General features: G+C 35.8%; 2 protein-coding genes and 2 pseudogenes across 4 annotated transcripts; 1 reads left to right on the top strand and 3 right to left on the bottom strand.

Moving 5' to 3' along the window:
- Nucleotides 1-1,972: 1,972 nt before the first annotated feature.
- On the bottom strand, nucleotides 1,973-5,319 carry LOC113331998 (annotated as a pseudogene).
- A 318-nt stretch (nucleotides 5,320-5,637) lies between these two features.
- Nucleotides 5,638-8,227, bottom strand: LOC113331999 (annotated as a pseudogene).
- Nucleotides 8,228-8,728: 501 nt separating this feature from the next.
- Nucleotides 8,729-13,419, bottom strand: LOC113331793. 3 transcript variants are annotated; one of them, XM_026578435.1, is made up of 14 exons: nucleotides 12,874-13,418; nucleotides 12,683-12,748; nucleotides 12,551-12,599; nucleotides 12,304-12,449; nucleotides 11,985-12,086; nucleotides 11,705-11,767; nucleotides 11,505-11,608; nucleotides 11,329-11,410; nucleotides 10,370-10,462; nucleotides 9,976-10,040; nucleotides 9,746-9,758; nucleotides 9,569-9,649; nucleotides 9,092-9,200; nucleotides 8,729-8,973 (listed from the first exon to the last, which is right to left on the bottom strand). In XM_026578435.1, the coding sequence occupies exons 1-14, from the start codon at nucleotides 12,991-12,993 to the stop codon at nucleotides 8,867-8,869; spliced, it is 1,200 nt and encodes a 399-aa protein (XP_026434220.1). In that variant the 5' UTR covers nucleotides 12,994-13,418; the 3' UTR covers nucleotides 8,729-8,866. The 3 variants fall into 3 exon arrangements, with proteins under 3 accessions (XP_026434220.1, XP_026434219.1, XP_026434221.1); XM_026578434.1 differs by having other exon boundaries at nucleotides 12,539-12,599; nucleotides 12,874-13,417; XM_026578436.1 differs by lacking the exon at nucleotides 10,370-10,462 and having other exon boundaries at nucleotides 12,539-12,599; nucleotides 12,874-13,419.
- A 596-nt stretch (nucleotides 13,420-14,015) lies between these two features.
- Nucleotides 14,016-15,763, top strand: LOC113332134 (epidermis-specific secreted glycoprotein EP1-like). Its single transcript, XM_026578810.1, has one exon. It carries the CDS (start codon nucleotides 14,163-14,165, stop codon nucleotides 15,615-15,617), a length of 1,455 nt encoding a protein of 484 aa, XP_026434595.1. The 5' UTR covers nucleotides 14,016-14,162; the 3' UTR covers nucleotides 15,618-15,763.
- Nucleotides 15,764-22,219: the final 6,456 nt, after the last annotated feature.

Below are 22,219 nucleotides of genomic sequence, written 5' to 3' on the forward strand. Positions count from 1 at the left end.
TAGATGAAAATCACAAAATACTCTTCGTCTTATACTTTGTGATTCCAAAAGATAGATATCAAAATCACTTCTGGTTTAATTTGGTTAGATTTTTCTTGTGATGTAGAATCGATTAGACATCTTTATAGCTTTTGAATACAATAAGTTGTCTTAATTGTCGAGTTTGCTTGATATCTTCTTTTCTTGGGAAGAATATACATTTTCATACCTTGATTGAATATATTTATAAAAGGAAATCAAATATGCTATCTGTTAGACGCAGAATAGTTAAAAATTCTTCATTTTGGTTGAAAGCAACTTCTAGGCCTGTAAATGAGAGAGCTAGGGGGAATCGTATTACGTAGGGTCTTGCGATATTCAAGAGACGTAAAGGAGCACATCCAAAGATTAATTACTCGTAGGATCGATTCGATCTCAAATATATTCCAGTTTGAAGTCTGATAGTATGTTAATGTCTGTAGAGGATTAATACACTATGGTGTTCAAGTTTTGGACTAGGTCCCAGGTTTTTCTACACATTGAAGTTTTCCTTGTTAACAAAATTTCTAGTGTCTTGTGTCATTCTTTTTCGTATTATATTGTTTATCTTTATGATAGAAATATCACAAGTAGTACGTTAAACAACCTAGATACTTTTTAAGCCTAAAAGACCATGTAGAATCTACAAGATCTATTCTTGAGAATTTGTATCTTGAAAAAACGAATACAAGAATTTTTCTTGTTGGAATTCGGTTCTTATAACAGTTTGAGTACATACTAGGTTGTTTCTTGGATATTGATTTTTGAGATCGTCCAAGTTAAACTCGTCTACTAATCAGGTATCAGATCTTTACTGTTGATTTGTGCTACTGAATGTGATAAGTTTGTTCATATAAGTTTTCCGAACGAAAAATTTGGTAGTGTACTTGGTACCCTCTCCATTTCAATAACAACAAAAATATAACTAAAAACTAATTAGAGATCATGACGAACGAGAACAAGAAAACGAGATAAATGAACATACAATATCTGGAAAAGATTTTATGAATTATAAAACATACCTTCAAAAATAAAAGAATTACTTTAATGGAGAATCACCTTCAAACTATAATTTTCACCAACTGTCAAATTACAACAAGGTAAAATAAGAATTTTCACGAATAATTTGGGTGAAACTGGTATTTTGACTAATTGGGACTGGTGAAAGCTATAATTTCCCATTTAAACCTTTGATTTTTACCGGTCAACAACTAATTATTACAACCAAAAACTAGAAGTTTCACCAAACTGAACCAACATAACCACTATCTACTTAATGGGGGAGGATCCATGGACACTCTTAGATGGACAAGGTCAGACAAGATTTGCGCCATTTTCTCCGCAAAACCCGAACGACAATGAATTTAAGTGTAATATTTTGATGTTATGTTCCTCTTATAAGACTCTACATTCCTACTAAAAAATGAACGCAATTCGAGATATATAAAACGACCATCTACTCCTTTGAATATCAACCGCTCAAATTTAACGGTTGAAATTAAGATTGGTTGATGGTGAGGTTTGCTATGTCGAATTGCGTTCATTTTTTGTGGGAGTGTAGGGACTTATAAGAGGAACATATCATCAAAATATTACACTTAAATTCATTGTCGTTTGGGTTTTGCGGAGAAAATGACGCAAATCTTGGTTGACCTTGTCCATCTAAGAGTGTCCATGCATCTTACCTCCTATCTAATACAAGCAATTTATCACTCATCACTCCTCCTTGGAGTGGGACCCGATGAACCTAATGTTTTCTTTTTTTTTGATCGATGAAGTCGTAATTGAAGAGACGAGGGTACCCAATATACACAACAAACTTTTGATTTCAACTTATAAGTCTGATATCTTAAGAGATCGTCTATGGAAAAAATCGAGACAATACAACTTCAATTCACTTAATAATAGTTATGATCCGAAACGGATTTACTATATGATCAACATCAAGTGATTAAGATTAACTCACAAGTGAGAATTTACTTTACTATAATAAAATAATTATAATGTGGAAGTAAAGTAAATGACACAATAAATTTTTGTTAACGAGGAAACCGCAAATGCAGAAAAAACCCCGGGACCTAATCCAGTTTTGAATACTCTCAGAATTAAACCGCTATACAAAGAACAAAGCCAACTTCGTATAGTTGAGACCAAGTAAACTGCGCCTAGTTATTTAGTTTCTTCAATATCCACGCTTTCGACCTTTTGGTCACGCACATGAAAAATTCATGACAGAAATCACTATCTCAAGATGCTTTACTCCATCTGATCTCATTCCAAACAGTAATCTAAAGATGCTTTACTTATATAGACTCTCATTGTTGACATCAACTCAACTTTCGTGTTGAAAGTCACTTTGTTTTGAACCTTGTTTGTTTAAGATTTTTATTGTAACGTCGGGGTTTCTCTGTTTATTTATTAAAAAAAAACATCAACTCAACCCGTACGAAACAATCATATGATAATTATGCATTTCTTTTACAAAGCACTTCTTTGATCAATCTATCAAAATTACTATAAGATGTTCCTCCATTTCTAGTCGCTTCTTCAACCTTCGTTTTCCAATAACTGCAACATTTATTTTTATACTTCTTCTGTATCCCTCTACCATTCCCTTCCATCAATTCCCTAACAATTTCTTCAAACTTCTCTCTTTTGACGTTGTTATCGATCTTAGTCCCCATCCCCCATACATCGCATGCATATCGACTATTTGTTTGTTGATCAGCATAAAATGGCCAACAAATCATCGATACTCCGTTGCATAAACTTTCCAACATAGAATTCCACCCGCAATGTGACAGAAACCCTCCAACAGCTGGGTGTGATAAAACTTCATGTTGGGAGCACCAACTAGAAAACATACCTCTATCGTCTTGAATGATTTCATCAAAGAATTCTTTTGGCAAAATGGCAGAGTAACCTGTCAAAACATCAGGCCGAATGATCCATAAAAATGTTTTGTTACTACTGAATAATCCCCATGCTAATTCTTTCAACCTTTCATCACTAATTACCGTGAAACTTCCAAAATTCACATATAGAACTGAATTAGGTTCCTTTTTGTCTAACCATGATATGCAAGTCGAGTCCTCTTTCCACAGGTTCGATCCAATTGACTTCACTTGAGTATTTCTCCACAATGGGTCTTCTTTAAGCCCCTCTAGCATCATTGGTAAGGCACCAATTGTATAAATACAGCGAGAGAATTTTGATGATATTGCATCTAAAACGTCACGTTCTAATTCATGGAACGTGTTGAAGATTACAGCCGATGAATTCAGACAGTTGCATGCTTCTTTTTCCATGAAATTAAGCATTATATCATTTGGGTTGGTCGTTCTAATGAATCCTGGTATATCTTTGAGTCGGATATTTCCCATTCCTGGTATCCAGTCAATCATCGTATCGAGACAACCATTTGTTTTATAATCTGCATCTGTGAAATCATTTGGCAAACATATCAGATTTTCATCATCTCCTGCACCATAAAATCCATTTGTAATGGTTTCTACAAGGGTTTTGCATTCAAGAACCAAAATAGTGTCAATAATTTGGGTACATATCATAAACTTTCTTTTTTGGAATTACAGATTTTGGTTTCTGAAATCATCAGACTAACGATTAAATTTGTAAGCCAGCTTTGGCTGCTACAGGGTACCAATTTCACGGGGTTAACTAGCTCCACAGAAGGCCGTCTGGCTATGGGGTTTGGTAACCCCCCTGGAGATTGATACCTCTGTAGCAGCCTTGCAAAAGAGTGACAGGGAAAAATGCTCCTCTAGGGAACCCATTTTATCCATGGAAACTTTTTGTACCTCGAGCTGTAATCAGTAAGTAGCTCCAAAACTGGTCTAAAAGAACTAAAAACACTATGTGTGCCCAAATGGTCTCCAAGGAAAAGCTTCTTTCTAGATTTTAGGATTTAAGATGTTGGACTAAGAATGTGGATTACGATTATGAAAGATGAGTAGTCGCTTTGTAAAAGAACTCAGTTTTAGCTGTTACACAGGACAGGGACTTGCTAAATGCAGATAGCCTTTTGGTCAAGAACGACTAAACTATTCTTGGATAAATGAAAATGCACTTGCAGTCTTGCACACTTGCAAGGCTGCTACAGAGATCCCAATTTCGACAGGGGTCACCAAACCCCATTCCAGACAGCCTTCATGATGTGAAAGTCTGGTAACCCCGTGAAAATCGATGCCCCCTGTAGCAGCCAGCCACACTTGCACAAGAGAGATGGCTTATGGGTTCAAGACAGCACAAAAGAGAAGAAAGCGAAGCAGACAGATCATTTTGCAGAATGGAAAGTTAAGAGAAAATAAAGAAAGATAAATCAACAAATCAGAAAATAAAGTAGTTAAATAAGTTTACCTTTGAAGGGAACCAGACCTCTCTTAATGAGTTCACCAAGATGCAAACAACCCATAAATCCACAAGCAGATGCAGTCCAAAACTGGACTCCTGGTATCCCTAATTCTTCAGCAGCTTTCATACCAAAACTCATGATTCCATCAGATATTATAAAACTTACTTTAGGAATTGTTGAACAAGTATTAAGCTTGTTTTTAATAAGCTCTAACAAAGGACCCAAACAATTTTTCCTAGTAGATTCACACAGTAATCGAATATCTTGTGTAGCGTCTCTATCAGAAGGTGGCAAGCCATCTGGTATTGTTTCAAACTGGAAGCTACGCACCCGTTCAAAGAATCAGAACCATTTGACCGTAATAATCTTTGTTGATTGAATTCAGTGTTGAGGAAGGTTATATGAAATCCTCTGGAGTGAAGTAGTTTTGCTAATTGCATAAACGGGTTTATATGACCTTGCGCCGGGAACGGAATGCGAACTACGTGGAGTTTCCCGGTAAGGACGACCGGGGAGAGACCACCAGCAGAGAGTGTGGGTTCCATGCTTTTGATAGTGTGGATGGATAATGCAGAGAAATTCTTGTTGCCTATAATTTTTCTCTTTATATAGTTTAGAATCTTTATCAGGAGCAATACATTATTTTCTACATAAAGTTCATCATAAACAAATGTATTACTATTATTATTATTGACTAGATTGTGATAAACTCCCCTGACTGTTTAAGTTAAGGTAACCCATGATGCATTCTCAAGATGAAACTAAAATACTATTTTCTTTTCTTCTTTTTCCTTTTTCATTATAAAAATAGTAGAAAAACTCGTTCAAAAGATACTTTCCTGAGAAACAAAACAGAAGAGTCTCATTTATCTATAAGAAACTCAGAATATTTTCAGACTTCAAGGGAGTTTTTAATAAGCATAGAGCTTATCTGTAAGTCCAGAATAGGTGATTCAGAGGTAGATTTTCGATAACATTTCCAGCCTAATGGGGTCATTTCTTATGCCACCTTAAAAGGTTAAACAACTTAGCCAACGGCATTAACCTAATAATCGTAATTGTAAATTCACGTCATAGTTTAAAGTTTTTTATTTTATTTTTGAACATTTTTAAAGAATAGCTCGAGTTGGTACAAGTTATGGACTTCATTTCTAGTTTGCTCATTATGAGCACTTGGGGGATTCTAACGACTTATGTAATCTGTCATAGTAGTTATTCTGAACATTTTTCAAGTGGATTTAAGAAAATGTACAGAACATCTGTTGCATAAAACACGATATTATTACACTATTAATACACAGTACGCCCACTAAGCTAATTCATTTATTACAGGTTTCCACTTCATTAGCTATAGTTCACTTAAACTAATGATTGACTTCAATCAGAGAGCTTATTGTTCTCCTTGAAATTCTTGACATATAAAAAATTTAGCTTCTTCGACTAACCTCTTTACCACTTCATGAGCTGGTAAAATTTCCTTGATGAGGCCAACTCCTTGACCAGCATACATCACCATGCTCTCAATGTCACCTGTGGTCGTCATGTTTGGAACTGTGCCAGCATAACGGCGTACCTCTTTATCCTAATTTGTGAAAACGTTAAGCAGTTAAGAACTTGAAGTTCTACTTCTCAAAAGACTATTTCAATTCATTATGTTTAGCTCTCAAATTAGTGTTACCAATGCTGACAGACTATTGTGAATGAAGATAAAACTTCAGAAGATGAGAACTATAAGAATGACGTTCACTTATATGCTCAAAATGAACAATGTTTAATTAGGTATAAGATTCGAAAAATTATGGATAATACTTACTATGCCATGTATTGCAGAATGGCCAATGACTGGTTGGTTGACCTCATTTTCATGATCCGCAATAAGCTTTGAATCCTTAAAGAATAGAGTTCGGAGGACACGGTGTGCCGCACCAGGCCATCTTGCACGCCCGAACATGTCTGTGTACTCGACATCACTTAATTCAATTAAATTCCTTTTGTAAGCTGGATGAGCAAAGCTCTCCTCGGTAGCTAGAAACCTGATAAAAACTCGATGATGTCCCATTAGATCTTGTGAGAAAAAAGAAGAAGTTCATACGTTGTTAACAGTGACCAACACCGCTTACCTAGTGCCTAGGCAGACACCCTGAGCACCTAAGGCTAAAGCAGCAACGTAGCCGCGACCATTTACAATACCCCCTGCAGCAATGACAGGTATATTTCGCTCTCCAACAAGATCAACTACTCTTGGCAAAAGTGTAATCAGTCCATCCTGAACAAATGAAAAGACCAGAAGGAATTTCAACTTAAGTAATTACTAGGTCATTAACCTAAAAATCCAGTCTCATGTTAAAACACTGGCTAGATTCACCTCAACACAACATGAAACACAAAAACTATGTACTGAAAACTACAAATCAAGACTTTACAGAATTTGATACTGAACCTTGCTGAATAGTTTCATTTTACAATCCCAAGAAAGGATGCATAGGGCAACTGCATTGGCATCCTCAACAATCCTAATGTACAAACTTCATAACAGGCTTATGGTTTCGGAAGTTATCAAACAACCTAATGTGTTTAGAAGCTCTCTTTTGTCTACAGAAGTGGTCATAAGCGAATGAAAAAATGAAGTACGATTATGTGTATCTCAGAATTGTAGGTTATATACCAAACATTTGTCCCTGAAGATGCTGTGATTCTTGAATATTATAAAATTCAGCAAGAAAAATGTACAAAAAATCTCTTGACCGAACATCTATGCTATGCATCTAATTCACAAGTTTAGCAGTACCTTCCCAATGACATGTCCACCTGCTTCGTGTCCTTGGACAATAATTCCATCTACACCAGCACTGATGGCTTTCTCGGCATCTTTTACACTTCCAATCTGTTATTAAAACATAAGTAAGGTAATGAGACACCAGGCGAGAAAATCCTGATTGCTAAGAGTTTATCCCAGTACCTGTTTCTCTCCCAAGGAAAGATCAATTTCAGTTCTCAGAAATGTACTTCAAACACTACAAATAGGAAAATGTAATAAAACTCACTTGGTGAACCACCTTGACCCCTGTGCTTTGTGAGCTTCATCTACAAGCTCCTTTGGGAATTCGCCCCAATAAACTTGAAGCAATGCAATTTTCTCATCTAAGATAGCCTTTATATTTGCCTCGTGTGGGAACGCCAAAACCACGCCGATTCCGAATGGTTTATCAGTTAAGGTTTTTGTCTTTCTTGTCAGTTCCCTGACATAATCCGGACACTCCTATCACAAGTAAACAGGAGACGATCAATAACATTATAACGCAAAAACTAAATATAAAATTAAATACCATTACTGTGATTGAAATTGATTTTGAAATGCAGCAACGGGTATGTAAAGAGACCTAGATGAGAAAGTATTGTGTAATTCCCAAATTGAAATTTGTTCAAAATATACCACTCACCGTACCATGATTTATTTTTTTGATTCTTTTGAATTTCAAGATTACAATTGGATTCTTACAAAATAGACCAATTTGCATGCTAATTGATTCATATAAATTGCAGACAATCAAAATGAAATTTGACCAAAATTAATGATTAGAATTTTTATTTGTTTTTTAGAAGAAGAAGAAGAGTATAGGAATACAAACCCAGTCAGGGGCTCTCAATAAACCAATGGCATCAGCATTAGCAACAGCAGCAACAAGTTCAGGACCTGAAATATCTGGTCCTAGTGGTGCTTGTACGATCCCATATTCAAATCCTAATATCCCTCTCCAACCCATCTCTGATATCTCCTCCCTCTCTCTTTCTTGTTCGGGAGACTACTCGAATTAGTAATTTTAGTAATTTCAGTTTCCAAATGTGGTAGGTTTTTAAGCAGACAAAAGTGCTGTCACACACTTATATATACAGTGTTCCCGACCCTCACAATAGCACCACGTAAGTGCTTACGAATCATAGCCACCAGGCCCTACCAAGAAATCCACAAAGAGATGGAATCAAAGTCGGGTACATGGAAATATGAAATACGTTGGTGCTTCCTCGTGCTGAGAGGAATTTTCTAAGCAAAAGCTTAAGAATATCTTTTGGTTCGATTGTGACATGTTACAGGAACATACAAAGGCCTTTTAGGCAACCTGACCCAAGACACTTCCACTTGTTTTATTGAATTACTTTGCTGGTTTCAGCGTACTTCATCAACTTCTTTAGAAAGGGTTGCTGAATTATTGCAGTTGATTTATCAAGCACTGCAACTAGCTAGGAGAAATGAGGGTGGATATAGCCATACATTGCAACTAGCTGTGATTTTATACATCTGACAGCTTTTAGTGCTTTCAATGTGCTCTTTTCACTACAACAAATCCGATGGTAATAATTATACAATATATAATCAATATCATTATCTTCCTAATATCATGTTAATCAAGAATCACCCACGATCAAAAATAAGAACCATAAATGGTGTAGTATACTCTAACACCCCAATGCCAAAAATCAGCTGTCTAGTCGATTCTGAGTGTTATTTAGTCGATAAAGTCCTTCGTCTGAAATCACAGTTGGTATATGCCATGTCCCAAAAGAATGTACTGAATTCTTCCCACCTGCAACAAATATGTTATGTGCACAAATTAAAAATTATAGTGACAACTGACAAGCTAAATATAATAAGAAGTGGTAGAAAAAGAAAATAGCGTCAAATGTGGGTACGGAATTACCTACCTTCTCTTGTGGCTTCTTCACATCTTCGCCAGCAATTCAAGGAAAGATTTTCCTCCAAAGTTTTTGAAAGGCCTACATACTTCTCTTCAGCCTCAGTAATGCATTGTGCCTGAAAATTATTGTACAAAATTCTGAAACTTTAAATAGAAGATTAAATAAGCTTAGGAGCTAGGCCTGTTCATGCCCTTCGGGGATTTTCCTACTCTCCTGCTAAAGCCCCACAATGTTCTGATGTCATGTAACTGAAATGGTGGCTACTTACATGTGGAGTGATGGTTTAAAAAATCTACTGAAAATCAAGGTTTCTCCAAATACAAAAACATTTAGCATGACAGGCAGGGAAGCCGAACTGAATATGAAATTCATTGTAAGCCCACAACTGCATATACCGCTAGACAATAGTCAATAGGCATGTTGATGGTTCACTTAAAAAAGCTTAGGATCATAGAGAATAACATTAGCTTTTTTGAAACTTACCAACATGGATGGAGCCTTAGAAGCTCCATAAATTCCCACAAACATACGCAGAATGTTGAAGCTGTTCTCTACCACATCATCCTACATTATAAGATAACATCATTATTCACTTAATGAAAGAGAAAACTGTAAACAACTGACAAAAATGACAAATATTCTGCAAAGAAATCGACCTACCTCATAATCAAACCTATAAAAGCGTCAGAATAATTCTGCATTGTCATTCACCAAGAAGAACTTTAACCTCGCCACGAGATAGAAATTCATGGTTAAAAGAGTGACAAACACCAGTTCAGATTATATAACAAAATATTCTAGCCAGTTTTCTCTCACAAATCCTCGTGCTCTACATCAACTTTTTATGCAGAAACAACGCTATTGATGCATCAACATGGTAAAGCACTTACAGGTCATCAGATACCTCGACAAGGAATTCGGAGACTGATAGAAATTCCATATGTAAGTCGTTAACCTTCACAATAATGCACGAAACAATTAGGGAACTACATGATGACAAATTAAGCGGAAATCTTAGTTTCATCTTATGTATGTCAAATTAAAAATGCATAACGTTGAATCCCTCTCTTTATGTATTTGTGTATGCAGAGTTAGCAAGAAAATGAAACCATATCAGCAAATTTTTAGTGAACATGCCACTGACTCATATTTATTCGAAATAAAAGAAAATTCACACACAGTTCCAATAATTTTTGAGGATCTGTCATCTAAAAATATGAAGGCACGAAATCAAATTTGGAGTTCCAAATAAGAACTCTGTAACAAGTGGTTAAAAATAATTACCTTTGTTCGCCTTAGCTGATACAACAAAAGATTCAAAACCCGATAATCGAAGGATTTTAGATGAATTGCTCTCATCACGTCTTCAATCAAAACCTAAATGACAGATCTTTATTCAGAATCAGGACAGCAACAACCCTATCAAAGTACATGCCTTTGACTAGTAATATTTTTATCCTTACTTGAAAAATGACAAACTACAATGAAGTATTACCTAAAGTGAAGAAGTTTATCAAGAAAGAACAAAAAAGTGTAAGAAGTATATCAACAAGAAGATGTTGATTTCTGGAAAGAATAGTGTGGAGAAATGAGCTGATATAACTATGGTAAATAATTCGAATAAATTTTTTGATACGCAACAAAAGGATATACTAAATAAAAGTGTAATACAGGGAACAAGAAAGATAGAGAGGACAAAATACACACCAAATGATAGAATTTAGAAAAATTGCAATTTACATTAACTCTTATCCATCTCTGTGGTTTTAAATCTTGATCCAGGACATACTCTAGAGTCCAAATGAACATGTCAGAATTAGAATTGTGAAAATATGAAAACCTTACACTGATCACTAGGAGTTGCATATTATGATGGTGAAACTAAAACAAGCCAGATAAAACATCTATTTGTTTTGACACAACCACCTCATCTTACACAGTTTTAAAAAGAAAGAAGAGATCGGTCGCCACATATTGCTACTTCACTTGTCTCTGAATGTTAATTTCCCAGATCAATTGTTCATAATCAGGTCCCTCTAAATAACTTACTGAGATAAGTCAAAAAGAAAATAAATGACATGTATTTTAGCGGATCGGGTAACCTTACTTAATTAAGGCAAGAGAACCACAGAGGCATAGTAAAACACACACATTAGAAACTTCCTCAGACCCATGGATTGGAATCGTAGGGTAACTACTTTAGCAAGAACTTGGGGGAAAACATAGGCCATTTAAATAGTTACCTGTTGCTTGGCCGCTAGTGAATTACATAATTTCCTCTCTAGAAGCCAATATTCTTCCCCAGACCTGAGCTCTGCTCTAATTCTGAAAACAGTAAGCAGCAGTAAACAAGATACGTTCGGCGAGAAGCATAGGCAGAACTCAAAATAGTTGTCAATAGATAAGCAAGATGATGGACCGTTCTGTCATAAGGCCATGATCTTCTAGTACACTGACGAGAGGTCCAAATGGATCATTTTTAATAACTTTTAGGAGATGATCTTTCATTATATGATTACGTTCCTACAATCATCAAAGTTCAAGGAATCAGATACAGCACAAAGATCAGTTACCTAGTTCAAAGGTTTAATACCAAGTGGAATCGATTTCCTAACTTACTGGCTTTTTAGCATCAGTTGTACCAGCTGTCGTCGATAATATTTGTTCATTATAGCTATCAAGCTGTATCATGTGGAATAAGAAACGGTCAGAGAACATTAAGCTGTATCATGTAGAATAAGAAACGGTCAGAGAATATTTATCACAGATTAAAGTCACTAACACATGAAAATTGAAACATGGCACGGAATAATTCAGCATTATTAACACCTAATTGTGTGTCTACTTGTATTATCTATTACTTAAGAGTCTGAAATCAAATTATTTCAGCGACAAATACCTGATAAATGTAACTTTCCGTAAATGAAAGCATTGGGAGGTACTTGAACACCAATTCTGGTTTTTTCACATCCATCTCATGAAATATAAAGTAAAACCTACACTGCCAATTGGCCACAATTTTGCATAGCACCAAAATCATTAGAGACGAACAACAAATAAAATAAAGAAGAAAGGACAAACAGGACATCATATAACTACTAAAAACCATTAAGAAATGCCTAATATAATACAAGATGCATTTACTAATACAAAGCTTTCACAATTTCAGACTCAAATTATTTTAAACTTTGACAGCTAAATGGCAGAGAACTACTCACAAAATCCTCGAGAGTGGAATTTGCTCGCTGCATCGACTCTAATCCAACCATCGCCATATCTTCAACATAACCTCCCATTACATCAACATTGGATTCACTCTCACAGTACACTTCAGTAGGAAGATCACCACAATTTTGTTGATGACCTGTATTGTAGTTCAAGCACAAAAGTTAGTCCAGATACAAGCTAAGGTATATCAGCACCACTATTCTAACACCCTTTCATGTTCGCTACCTAATTGCACACCTTCTCCGGTAAGACACAATGCAGCTTCCTCGAGAATTGCAGGTGAAATCTGTTTTCCGAGCAGATAAAAAGCATATAACTATCCGTGCGTATAACAGAAATAAAACTGGCAAAACATTAATGAAGAAACACCTTAGGAAGATAATCAGATATCAAACTGAACTTCGCCTCCATTGTGAGATTTCCGCATTGCTTTGCCTTCAAAACTCATACAACTGAATTAAAAGAAAGCCCGAACAATCGAGGGTTTTTCTTTCCTAACTGAACAAAAACCTGACTTAATTCACAGTAAATTCGACGGAAATTGGGAATATAAAAGTTACCATGAACATTGTGAACTCGGCAAGGAAACGATCAGAGTCCTGGTTATTTGAAGAGAGATGACGTTCTTCTAAGAAAGAGAGAATGCTCTGCAAGTTCACTAGTTTCCCAAGTTCTTCCATTTTTCTCCGATTTAAGTTGAAAAATTGAGCCAATAACCCTAACTAAAAAATCTCTTTCGAACTCGAAATAAAAATATGTTGTGAAAGAGGTTTTGATGTGATTTTTCAAGAAATCATTCGGTCAACCAATATTGACTAAATTCAATCATCTGAAGTTTGACCATATAGCCCTTCAGTCTAAAAGCCATTGTCTTCAAGACTCCAAGTGACTTGTCAATGTTCTGAATATGGTAGGGTAAGACGTATTTCAGTCCTCCAGAGCCCGGTGCGCATATATGTTGACGGAGGGCAATTTCCGTCGGGTTCGTCATTCGCAATGGAGCTTGTAAATGATAAGAAATGGTTTCTAGTTTCTGCACAGTCAACCGGTCTTGGAAACTGGAAAGATCAAAGACACCATGGAATTGACGGAAGCCTGAACGGAACTTCAAGAACTTCCCCTTGGATACTCTGGAAAATTAGAGATGATATCAAAAGACATGCGGCTCTTTTTCTTCACTGCAAGTTCAATTACGTACCAAAATCAGCCAACTCTGCGGCTCACGCTCTGGCAACGTATGCTTTAGCTCACAAAGTCCAAGCTGAATGGACTAATCTTTCTGTTCCAGCTAACATAGCTGCCCTCTGGTGCGCAGCTAACAGTTGGCCTTTTTTTTTTCCTCCCTTTTTGTATACCAAAAAAAAAAAAAAACTGACGGAAGCCTCGAGCTCATGTGAGGTATACAGTGACGTTGCTATGCAGTCATTGCGGTGTATAGATGTAAGATGCGGCTAACGTGTAGTACCAAAATGTTAGAAGTGGGAAAATGTATGCCTAGATTTCAGATCTAAACATAATCTGTTTTCCCCTTCTTATCTTCCCAAGTCCCAAGTTTCATTTGAGTATATCTTTCTTGGTTCCATTCCCAAATTTGACTATTCAATTTGTTGACCTTTACAAATCAATCTTTAAATAGCAAATTTGACTAATAATTTTGAATTCTTAAACCAAACGCCAGGAGTTTGTTAAGTTAATACAACTTGACGAATCATAAAAGATAGTGTATTACATGTTGCCCACTGAATCTGGGGGTCAATGTCTCCATAAGCGTTGCCATTACTGATAAAACTCCAGCTATAAAAACTTCAGTGCAAGATAGTGATAAGTGTATCTCCCATCAAGAAGCAAAATGAAGAAGAATCCATCTCTTTTGGCATCAACATTACTACTGTTATTATTCATTACCAACACTACTTTCTTAAGATCTAAAACAGTAACAGCAGTTGAAGCCTTGGTTCCTCGATCTAAGACATTCAAGTATGTAAACCATGGAGAACGTTCAGAATATGCAACAGAATACGAAACCCATCCATCTTACCTATTCATTCCCCAAATTGCACACCATCCGTTTATGCTAGCCTTTTATAGTACAACTCCAAATGCTTTCACTCTAGGCTTGTCCATGGGTTACCCTCTGATGACTCGTGCTCGTAAAGCTCGCCACTATTCACCGATGATTTTAAAGCGTTGGGTTTGGTCAGCTAACCTGCACAAACCTGTCCGTGAGAATGCAACCTTAACATTTGGTGGTGACGGTAACCTTGTCTTAGCTGAATCCAGTGGTCGTATCGCTTGGCAAACTCGCACTGCCAACAAAGGAGTAGTTGATCTCAAATTACTCCCAAATGGTAACTTGGTTCTTGTCAACAAGAACGGCGGGGTTGTTTGGCAGAGTTTTGATTACCCGACCGATACGCTCTTGAATGGCCAAGGTCTGCGCGGTGATGGTTCAAACAAGCTAGTGAGCGGATCATATAGTATGGTCATGGACGTTGATGCAAACCAGAGACAACTTCTCACTCTATTCTTCGATGGCGCAAAAAAGAATTCCAGTCAACGGCCAATATTGTTGGCTTACCATGTTATAGAATACTGGTATTTCAATTGGTACGATAAAGTAAATTTTTACTCTGCTCCCCTGCAATACGGTGTTGATGGAAGTGACATTGCTAATGAATTAGGCCTATCATGGTTAGGTAAAGAAAGGGAGAGAACACTCTGGGCAGAACCGAAATACAATAGTACATTGTCAATGCTTCGGTTAACAAGAGATGGCAACCTTCGTGTTTATACCTACAACGAGATAGAAGGGCATCGTGATGCGTGGGAGGAAACATATACTCTTTTCTCTGGAAATCAATGTATTTTGCCAGAAAAATGTGGGGGTTTTGGGCTTTGCTCAAAAGGGAACTGTGTTGCTTGTCCTACATCTGAAGGGTTAAGGGGATGGAGCGAAAAATGTAAACCTGCAAAACTTCCTGCCTGCAAATACGATTCTACTAGTAATAACAGGACCTCCTCGGACGCAAAATTGGTTGATTACTACAAACTAAAGGGTTTGTCTAGTTCTTTGCGAAGAAATCTTAGAGATGGGATATCGACGGATTTTGTAAAGATGAAAATTGGCGAGTGCAGGAAAAATTGCAGTGAGGATTGCAAGTGTGTTGGTTTCTTTTATAGAACATCCGAGCAGGATTGTTTGCTCGTTACTTACGGATTGTTTACACTGACTACTGACCCAGAATGGGACGAGGTCCACATAAATGATTCCAAAGCTGATGGTTATATAAAGTTTGCGAAATAGGCTATACTATGTCTAGTGAGTATAACCTAGAAACTTTTGAACACATAGTATCATATGTATGAGATGCACTCGTCATAAATTTGGATTCATATTTGAACTTATTCTTCTACTTTTTTTTGAAGCAACATTTGAACTTATTCTTGTAGGGCGCCTATAACATTTTGATGCATAATGATATTTCATATATACCATTTATGCCTTCTTATTTCGTATTTACTCTTTTACCCCCTTCTTTCCTTATTTCTTACCTTTGTTCTTTTTGTTTATTATTTATTGGTTAAACCCTAGCTCATCTAGTTCCCAAGTTTGGTTTTGTTTAGAAAAGTGGTGTAAGAACCATAAAATCCTTCCTAGAGAAGAGCCTCCAACACTTTGATATTTCCAATTTGTAATTGGGTAGAAATTTCAATTTGTAAGACAAGCATCTATTATCTTCTAGTTTCCAATCTTAGAATTGGGTAGAAATTTGAAGATTATTAGAGAAGAACCTCAAATCTTTGTATCTTTCTTGTTCCAAGGGTAGAAGAAGCATCATTTGAAGGTTGGTTACTTTTATTTCATGGTGTTTTGTTATAATTTAACAATACAATTTCAATTATAAGTATTACTTTACATTAGTTGGTATCAAGAGCTTTGGTTTGATTTTTTGGGGAAGGTTTGGTAAAGATACTAATATCATCATCAAGTATTTTGGGTTGTGTTTCTTTTTCTTGGTAGTTTTCTTAAATTGGGTATTTCAATTTTATGGTGTTTTATCATGATATCAAAAAGAAGAATGAAAATGGATGGAGGAGTAAAAGTAAGTAATGTTCAAGTGATGAGATTATTGAATAAAATGAGATATAAGATGTTTGATGAAATGTGTCAACTAGTAGAAGAGAAAATTAAGAAGTTGGAAAGTCTTTATATGGACTCATTTTAACTCTCTAATGATTATGAAGATGAAATGGAGTTAGAGAATTCAATTTCCATTGGTGGGTATGAGAATCAAGAGGTTGCCCACAAGATGTTTGATAATTTGTCTCCACCAAAGTTTGATAGTTTCTCAAGTTGTGGGGAAGGTGAGATTGATAATGATGTTGCCCACATGGTATTTGATAAAATGTCTCCACCAAAATTTGATAGTTTTTCAAATTTTGAGGAAGGTGAGATTGGTAATGATGTTTACTTTGATCGTACGTCGCCACCCATATTTGATGAAGAACCTAATGAAGAAATGGAAGAAGATTTTATCACCGGTTATCAAATACAAAGATTGGGTTTCATAAACAAATACTCCATGGTTGAACTTGACGACGATGATCGAGGGACAAGGCATGACGCATTCCATACCACTTGTACCATGAAAAGAAAGGTAAGCAATCTTGTTAATGATTCCAATAGTTATGTTTATGCCATATCCAAAAATGTCATTCAAGAGATGAAAATTGAGAGAAAAATTCACCCAACAACAAGCTCTTTATCAAGTATTAGCAAAGAAAATGAGAAATTAACTTATGTTGATCCAACTTGGGCTTCCTTTGAAGACAAGTATAATAACGCCAGTCACCATTCAAAGTTGGAGAAACTACTTGGTGTTTCTTTGCTTCTTAAGTGTGCACTTGACTATCACCACAAGAGGTTAGACTTGGTGAGTAATTATAAAGGAAGAAATCGTGGTCGAGTAGTTTTCAAGAAGGGAAGTAGTTCAAGCACTAGGGAGTTCATTTTATTTTTAGAGAATTTGAAGACGTGGGACCAAGTTTTATGCAAAGCGGAATTTGCGTACAACCATGCGGTGAACCGGAGTAGTGGTTACTCACCATTCATGGTGGTATATGGGTACAATCCAAGAGTACCATTTGACTTGTCTTTAGTACCGGATTTGAAAAGGACAAATGCTAAGGCGGAAGACTTTGTTTCTCAACTCCACCTTATACATGAAAGCACCCGAAAGCATCTAGAAGCTTCATTAAGGAAATACAAGAACAAGGTTGATCAACGACGACGCGTGGTTGAGTTTGAAGTAGGAGATATTGTTTATGCGGTTCTTACTAAAGAACGCTTTCCCGCGGGTGAGTACAACAAGCTTAAGGCAAGGAAGATTGGACCATTTCCAATTGGAGAAGAGATAAATGATAATGCTTATCGACTCAACTTACCAAGCTCAATTCGTACGCCCAACGTCTTTAACGTTAAGCACTTGGTTCCATATTGGGGTGACAATGCTATGGATGAAGAGATGGACAATTCGAGGGAGAATTTCACTTAAGGAGGGAAGGATGATGCATAATGATATTTCATATATACCATTTATGCCCTCTTATTTCGTATTTACTCTTTTACCCCCTTCTTTCCCTTATTTCCTACCTTTGTCCTTTTTGTTTACTATTTATTGTTTAAACCCTAGCTCATCTAGTTCCCAAGTTTGGTTTTGTTTAGAAAAGTGGTGTAAGAACCATAAAATCCTTCCTAGAGAAGAGCCTCCAACACTTTGATATTTCCAATTTGTAATTGAGTAGAAATTTCAATTTGTAAGAGAATCATCTATTATCTTCTAGTTTCCAATCTTAGAATTGGGTAGAAATTTGAAGATTATTAGAGAAGAACCTCAAATCTTTGTATCTTCCTTGTTCCAAGGGTAGAAGAAGCATCATTTGAAGGTTGATTACTTTTATTTCATGGTGTTTTGTTATAATTTAACAATACAATTTCAATTATAAGTATTACTTTACTTTACATTACATTTTTTTTTCTTTTATTTTACTTGGTTAAATTGGGGCATATCCCATTTATTTTGGGCCTACTATTATTCGACAAAAAAGGTTATTAAGAGTTGAAACTACTAATTTACCCTTTATCAAATACTAATACTACCAATTTATCCTCATTAAATTCTAATAACAAAACTAAAAACTAAAACCATAATCAAAATCATAAAACTAAAAACTTAAATCAAAATCAAAATCAAATTCATTCCCATCTCCATCTCCACTTCTAGCCGATTCTTCTTCTCTTCTTCTCCCCTAAAATGGCACGAATCAAGTACTTTTCTAGCAAATTCAATCCTCTAAATTAGGTTTTAGCAACATGCAATCACTCAAAATTTGATTCTTTTGAAATCAAAATTTTTTGGGTTTACCAGAATCGGTTTACATTAGTGTACTTGTGAACCGATTGCATATAAAAACGGTTTATGTTCATGCCCACAAAGATCGATTGACTTGGATGTGTTTTCAGTTTCGAGAAAATTGAACCATAATCGGCCTACGTTAATGCCCACATAGTCCGATTCTGGTATGAGATAACAATTTTCTCTGTATATTTTTTTTGTTAGAATCTGATTACATGTATGTCCATATAACCCGATTGTACAACCTTTGATTCCTTAACCGCTATGCCCATAATCGGATTATTTAAGGGTCCACATAAATCAATTGTTATTGATGTTCCCCAAAAACGGTAGATATGGTACACCTACACAAACCGATTTTGGGCTGATGTGATGAACATCAATCACAACCGGTTTATTGCTAATGCACACATCAATCGATTCATTAACCATGTTTGAATTTTTACACAAATATTTAAATATTTATCTTTATATTATAGAGCATGAAAATACGAATTGAACGCAAAAAGAATGAGATCATTCCGACATCGGACGAAGAAGTTATAACCAAAACAGTTACATGAGGTGCCCAGATTTACAATCGATTTATGTGGGGCATTAACATAAACCGATTCCGGTGGAAAAAAATCACAGAAAAACTTTTAAAATTTACAATTGTTTATGTTCTAAGCCTTATAAACCGATTCTTACAATCGGCCTAAGAGGACATAAACATAAACCGATTCTGGTTTGATTTTTTTTTTTAAATAGATGTTTTGATGATGAATCAAGATTAGTTGATTTCTAGTTTAATTTGACTAAACATCAATTAATCAGCCGATTAACACTAATTAATCAGGGATAAATTATCCATTATGTAAAATAGTTGGATAAGGGTTTAACTTTTTTACCTTTTAATGACCCTTTTTGTCGTGTAGTCATAGGACCCAAATAATGTTCCTAGGCTCCAATTTAGCCAGGTTATTTTATTCCTCTAACATATCTTTTTCTTTTATTTTTTTTTATTTGAAATACCCATAACTTGTTTTCGCTGATGTGTTATCTTTTTATGGTGCTGCTTTTTGATCAATTTGTTAAGAAGGATTAATGGATGCAAAAATGAAACACATAATCTGAAAATTTGTACGTTCTCAGAAAAAGAGAACGAGGCAAAGCAAACCGACCTTTGAACTTCTTGGCCCATACGTACAATTGAAATTGAAGTATTGTTTCACCATACGATCATCGACAACTACACGTTTTCTGTGCACCCTCTGATAGGTCTTGACTTTATTCGGGACGAGTTGGTGTATTCCTTGCCTCCTCTGTGGCTCCAAAAGCGTGGCCACTGCTAGAACATTCGTCTCAGCATCATCTTCTGTTAGAGCATTGCTCGGTTCAACCCACCAAGTGTTGGTATGCCAAGTTTGGTTGTCATATTTTAGTGAATCAAAACTCATGTTAAGAGTCGCTTGATTATATACTAGAGTCAACTTCGTATAGGTTAGCTTGAAAGTATTAGGATATGAGACATTTCAAGTATTGCGAAGTCTTGAAGATGTGAAGAATCAAGGAGCTACAACGACAACGATCATCCTTCCACTTGAGGTTTGTGGTATTTGACTTGAACTGTTTCATTCCCTAACATATCTTTCAAGTCGTGCATATTAAAAACAAAACTGTGAAGCATATTTGAACTCTAGATAGACATAGTATTAAGGAATACAATACGAGGTTTATTGCTTAACCATTAAACTTTGTAGATAAGACATCGCCATAATTATTTGAATGCTATTGTGATTATATATGGGTATGAGGTGAGGATTTCATCCTATGGAACAATGTTTTACATGTGTTCTAAGGAAGTAAGTTCATAGACTTGTTTGTGAACCGAAAAGGAAATTGCCAGGTGTTATTGGTTTTGTTATTCATTGCATATCTCATGAACAACCAATATGTGTGATTGAGTATAACCGCTCACAACTTGTTTGTGTTCTTGGTAGAACTATTCACAAAGGCCTGCCTTATGTATTGGTATGACTTTTATTAGTGAAACCGATCTTAAGTAATCACTTGAGATGGAATGATCGGGTTTGTGATTTTATGTCTAACCAAATATGGGAAAGGGGAACCGATCTTAGTAAGAGGTACAATACATCACAAAGGGGAACCGATCCTTGTATGGGGTGCATCAAGGTTTATAGCAGAAAGGGGAATCGATCCTATGAACATGTGCAACACATTTTTAGGCAAAGGGGAACTGATCCTATGGACATGTGCAACACATATAAGTTAGATACCATACATATGTGGGGAACCGATCCTAGTACCTAGTCAACCGAATTTTGGAAAGCTAGTGTGACTATGCACAGTACTCACATGGAAGGTAGGACCGAAACTTGTTTTTGGTAGAACCGTTAAACCCATGATTGTGATTGAATGTTTGTTTGATCAATCGCATAGTTCTTGAAAGTCGGATGAACCAATTCTAAACTTGTTTGGAAGTGTGGAAAATCGGTTTCAAGGTTGTAAGTGTGAAAAAGAACTTACAAAGTAAGGATGTCGACATACTTTGAAGTTTGAACACGTATTGTGAATGTGTATTTCTTTAATTGTTCAAAGTTATTCTTTAATATCAAAGGGAAGAGAATCCCAAGATCGAAAAATAAGTTAGTTAAGAACCTTTTAATTAAGGTTACTGATTTCATTTTGTAGGGAAATATAAGAATTAGTAATGTGCATTTACTAATTAGATTTTCCGAGAGATTTTGATCATTATTTTTGGACAGAGCATTTCTAGGAATTATGGAAACCGAATTTGTGCTTTAATAAATATCTTGAGAATATTTTTGGTTTTGGAAATTCCTTGGTGTCCAAACTTCCTTGTCTATAAATACTTGAAGTTTTTCCTTTATAGCAAACTAATCCTTCGTAACAACAGACTTTATCTTTTGTTGATGTTACTAGTGTAACCGCCTATTCGGAGAGGAAAGTAACCTAATTAGGTGAAATCTCTTATGGACGCTCAGTTTAAAGTCTTCTTTGGGATTGAGAAGATCTAGCGTGTATCGTTGGTGGGAAACTAGATAATTGCGGTTTATCTTTTGTTTTCGATTGACTAACGATGGTTGAAATCTTATTGCACCTAGTTTGTTTATGCTTGAGAATCTTCTCTTCTGATATAAGATTCAATCAAACTATTTCAAAGTTTCGGCATGGATCTTTAGATTGTTGTTAGTTCTAAAGACGATCTTGTGATAATCCATTGTTAACAGACTCCGTTCTATGTGTGATTGATCACAAGAGATTCAAGTGATCGTGTGCAGGTTTTTATTGAAGATTTAAGAAGATTTGAAGACAAAGAAGATATTGAAGATCTGACTTGCGTTTATAGTCTTTGGTGTACAGAATACTTGTTTTGGTAAAACATGATCCATTTAATAATCGGTTTATCCTTGTGGTAGATTGGATTGATTAATTGAGTAGATCGGCATCAACACAATTCTTTGGA

This window comes from Papaver somniferum, unplaced genomic scaffold (assembly GCF_003573695.1).
Source record: "Papaver somniferum cultivar HN1 unplaced genomic scaffold, ASM357369v1 unplaced-scaffold_128, whole genome shotgun sequence".
Taxonomy (NCBI): Eukaryota; Viridiplantae; Streptophyta; class Magnoliopsida; order Ranunculales; family Papaveraceae; genus Papaver; species Papaver somniferum.

Bases quoted from the DNA above. Each gene is read 5' to 3' on its own strand.
- LOC113331793 (XM_026578434.1), bottom strand. From the start codon at position 12,993: ATGGAAGAACTTGGGAAACTAGTGAACTTGCAGAGCATTCTCTCTTTC. The intron at 12,749-12,873 runs GTAACTTTTATA...TGAGTTTTGAAG, and splicing joins CCGAGTTCACAATGTTCATG to GCAAAGCAATGCGGAAATCT. The intron at 12,600-12,682 runs GTGTTTCTTCAT...CTCGGAAAACAG, and splicing joins TATCTGATTATCTTCCTAAG to ATTTCACCTGCAATTCTCGA.
- LOC113332134 (XM_026578810.1), top strand. From the start codon at position 14,163: ATGAAGAAGAATCCATCTCTTTTGGCATCAACATTACTACTGTTATTA.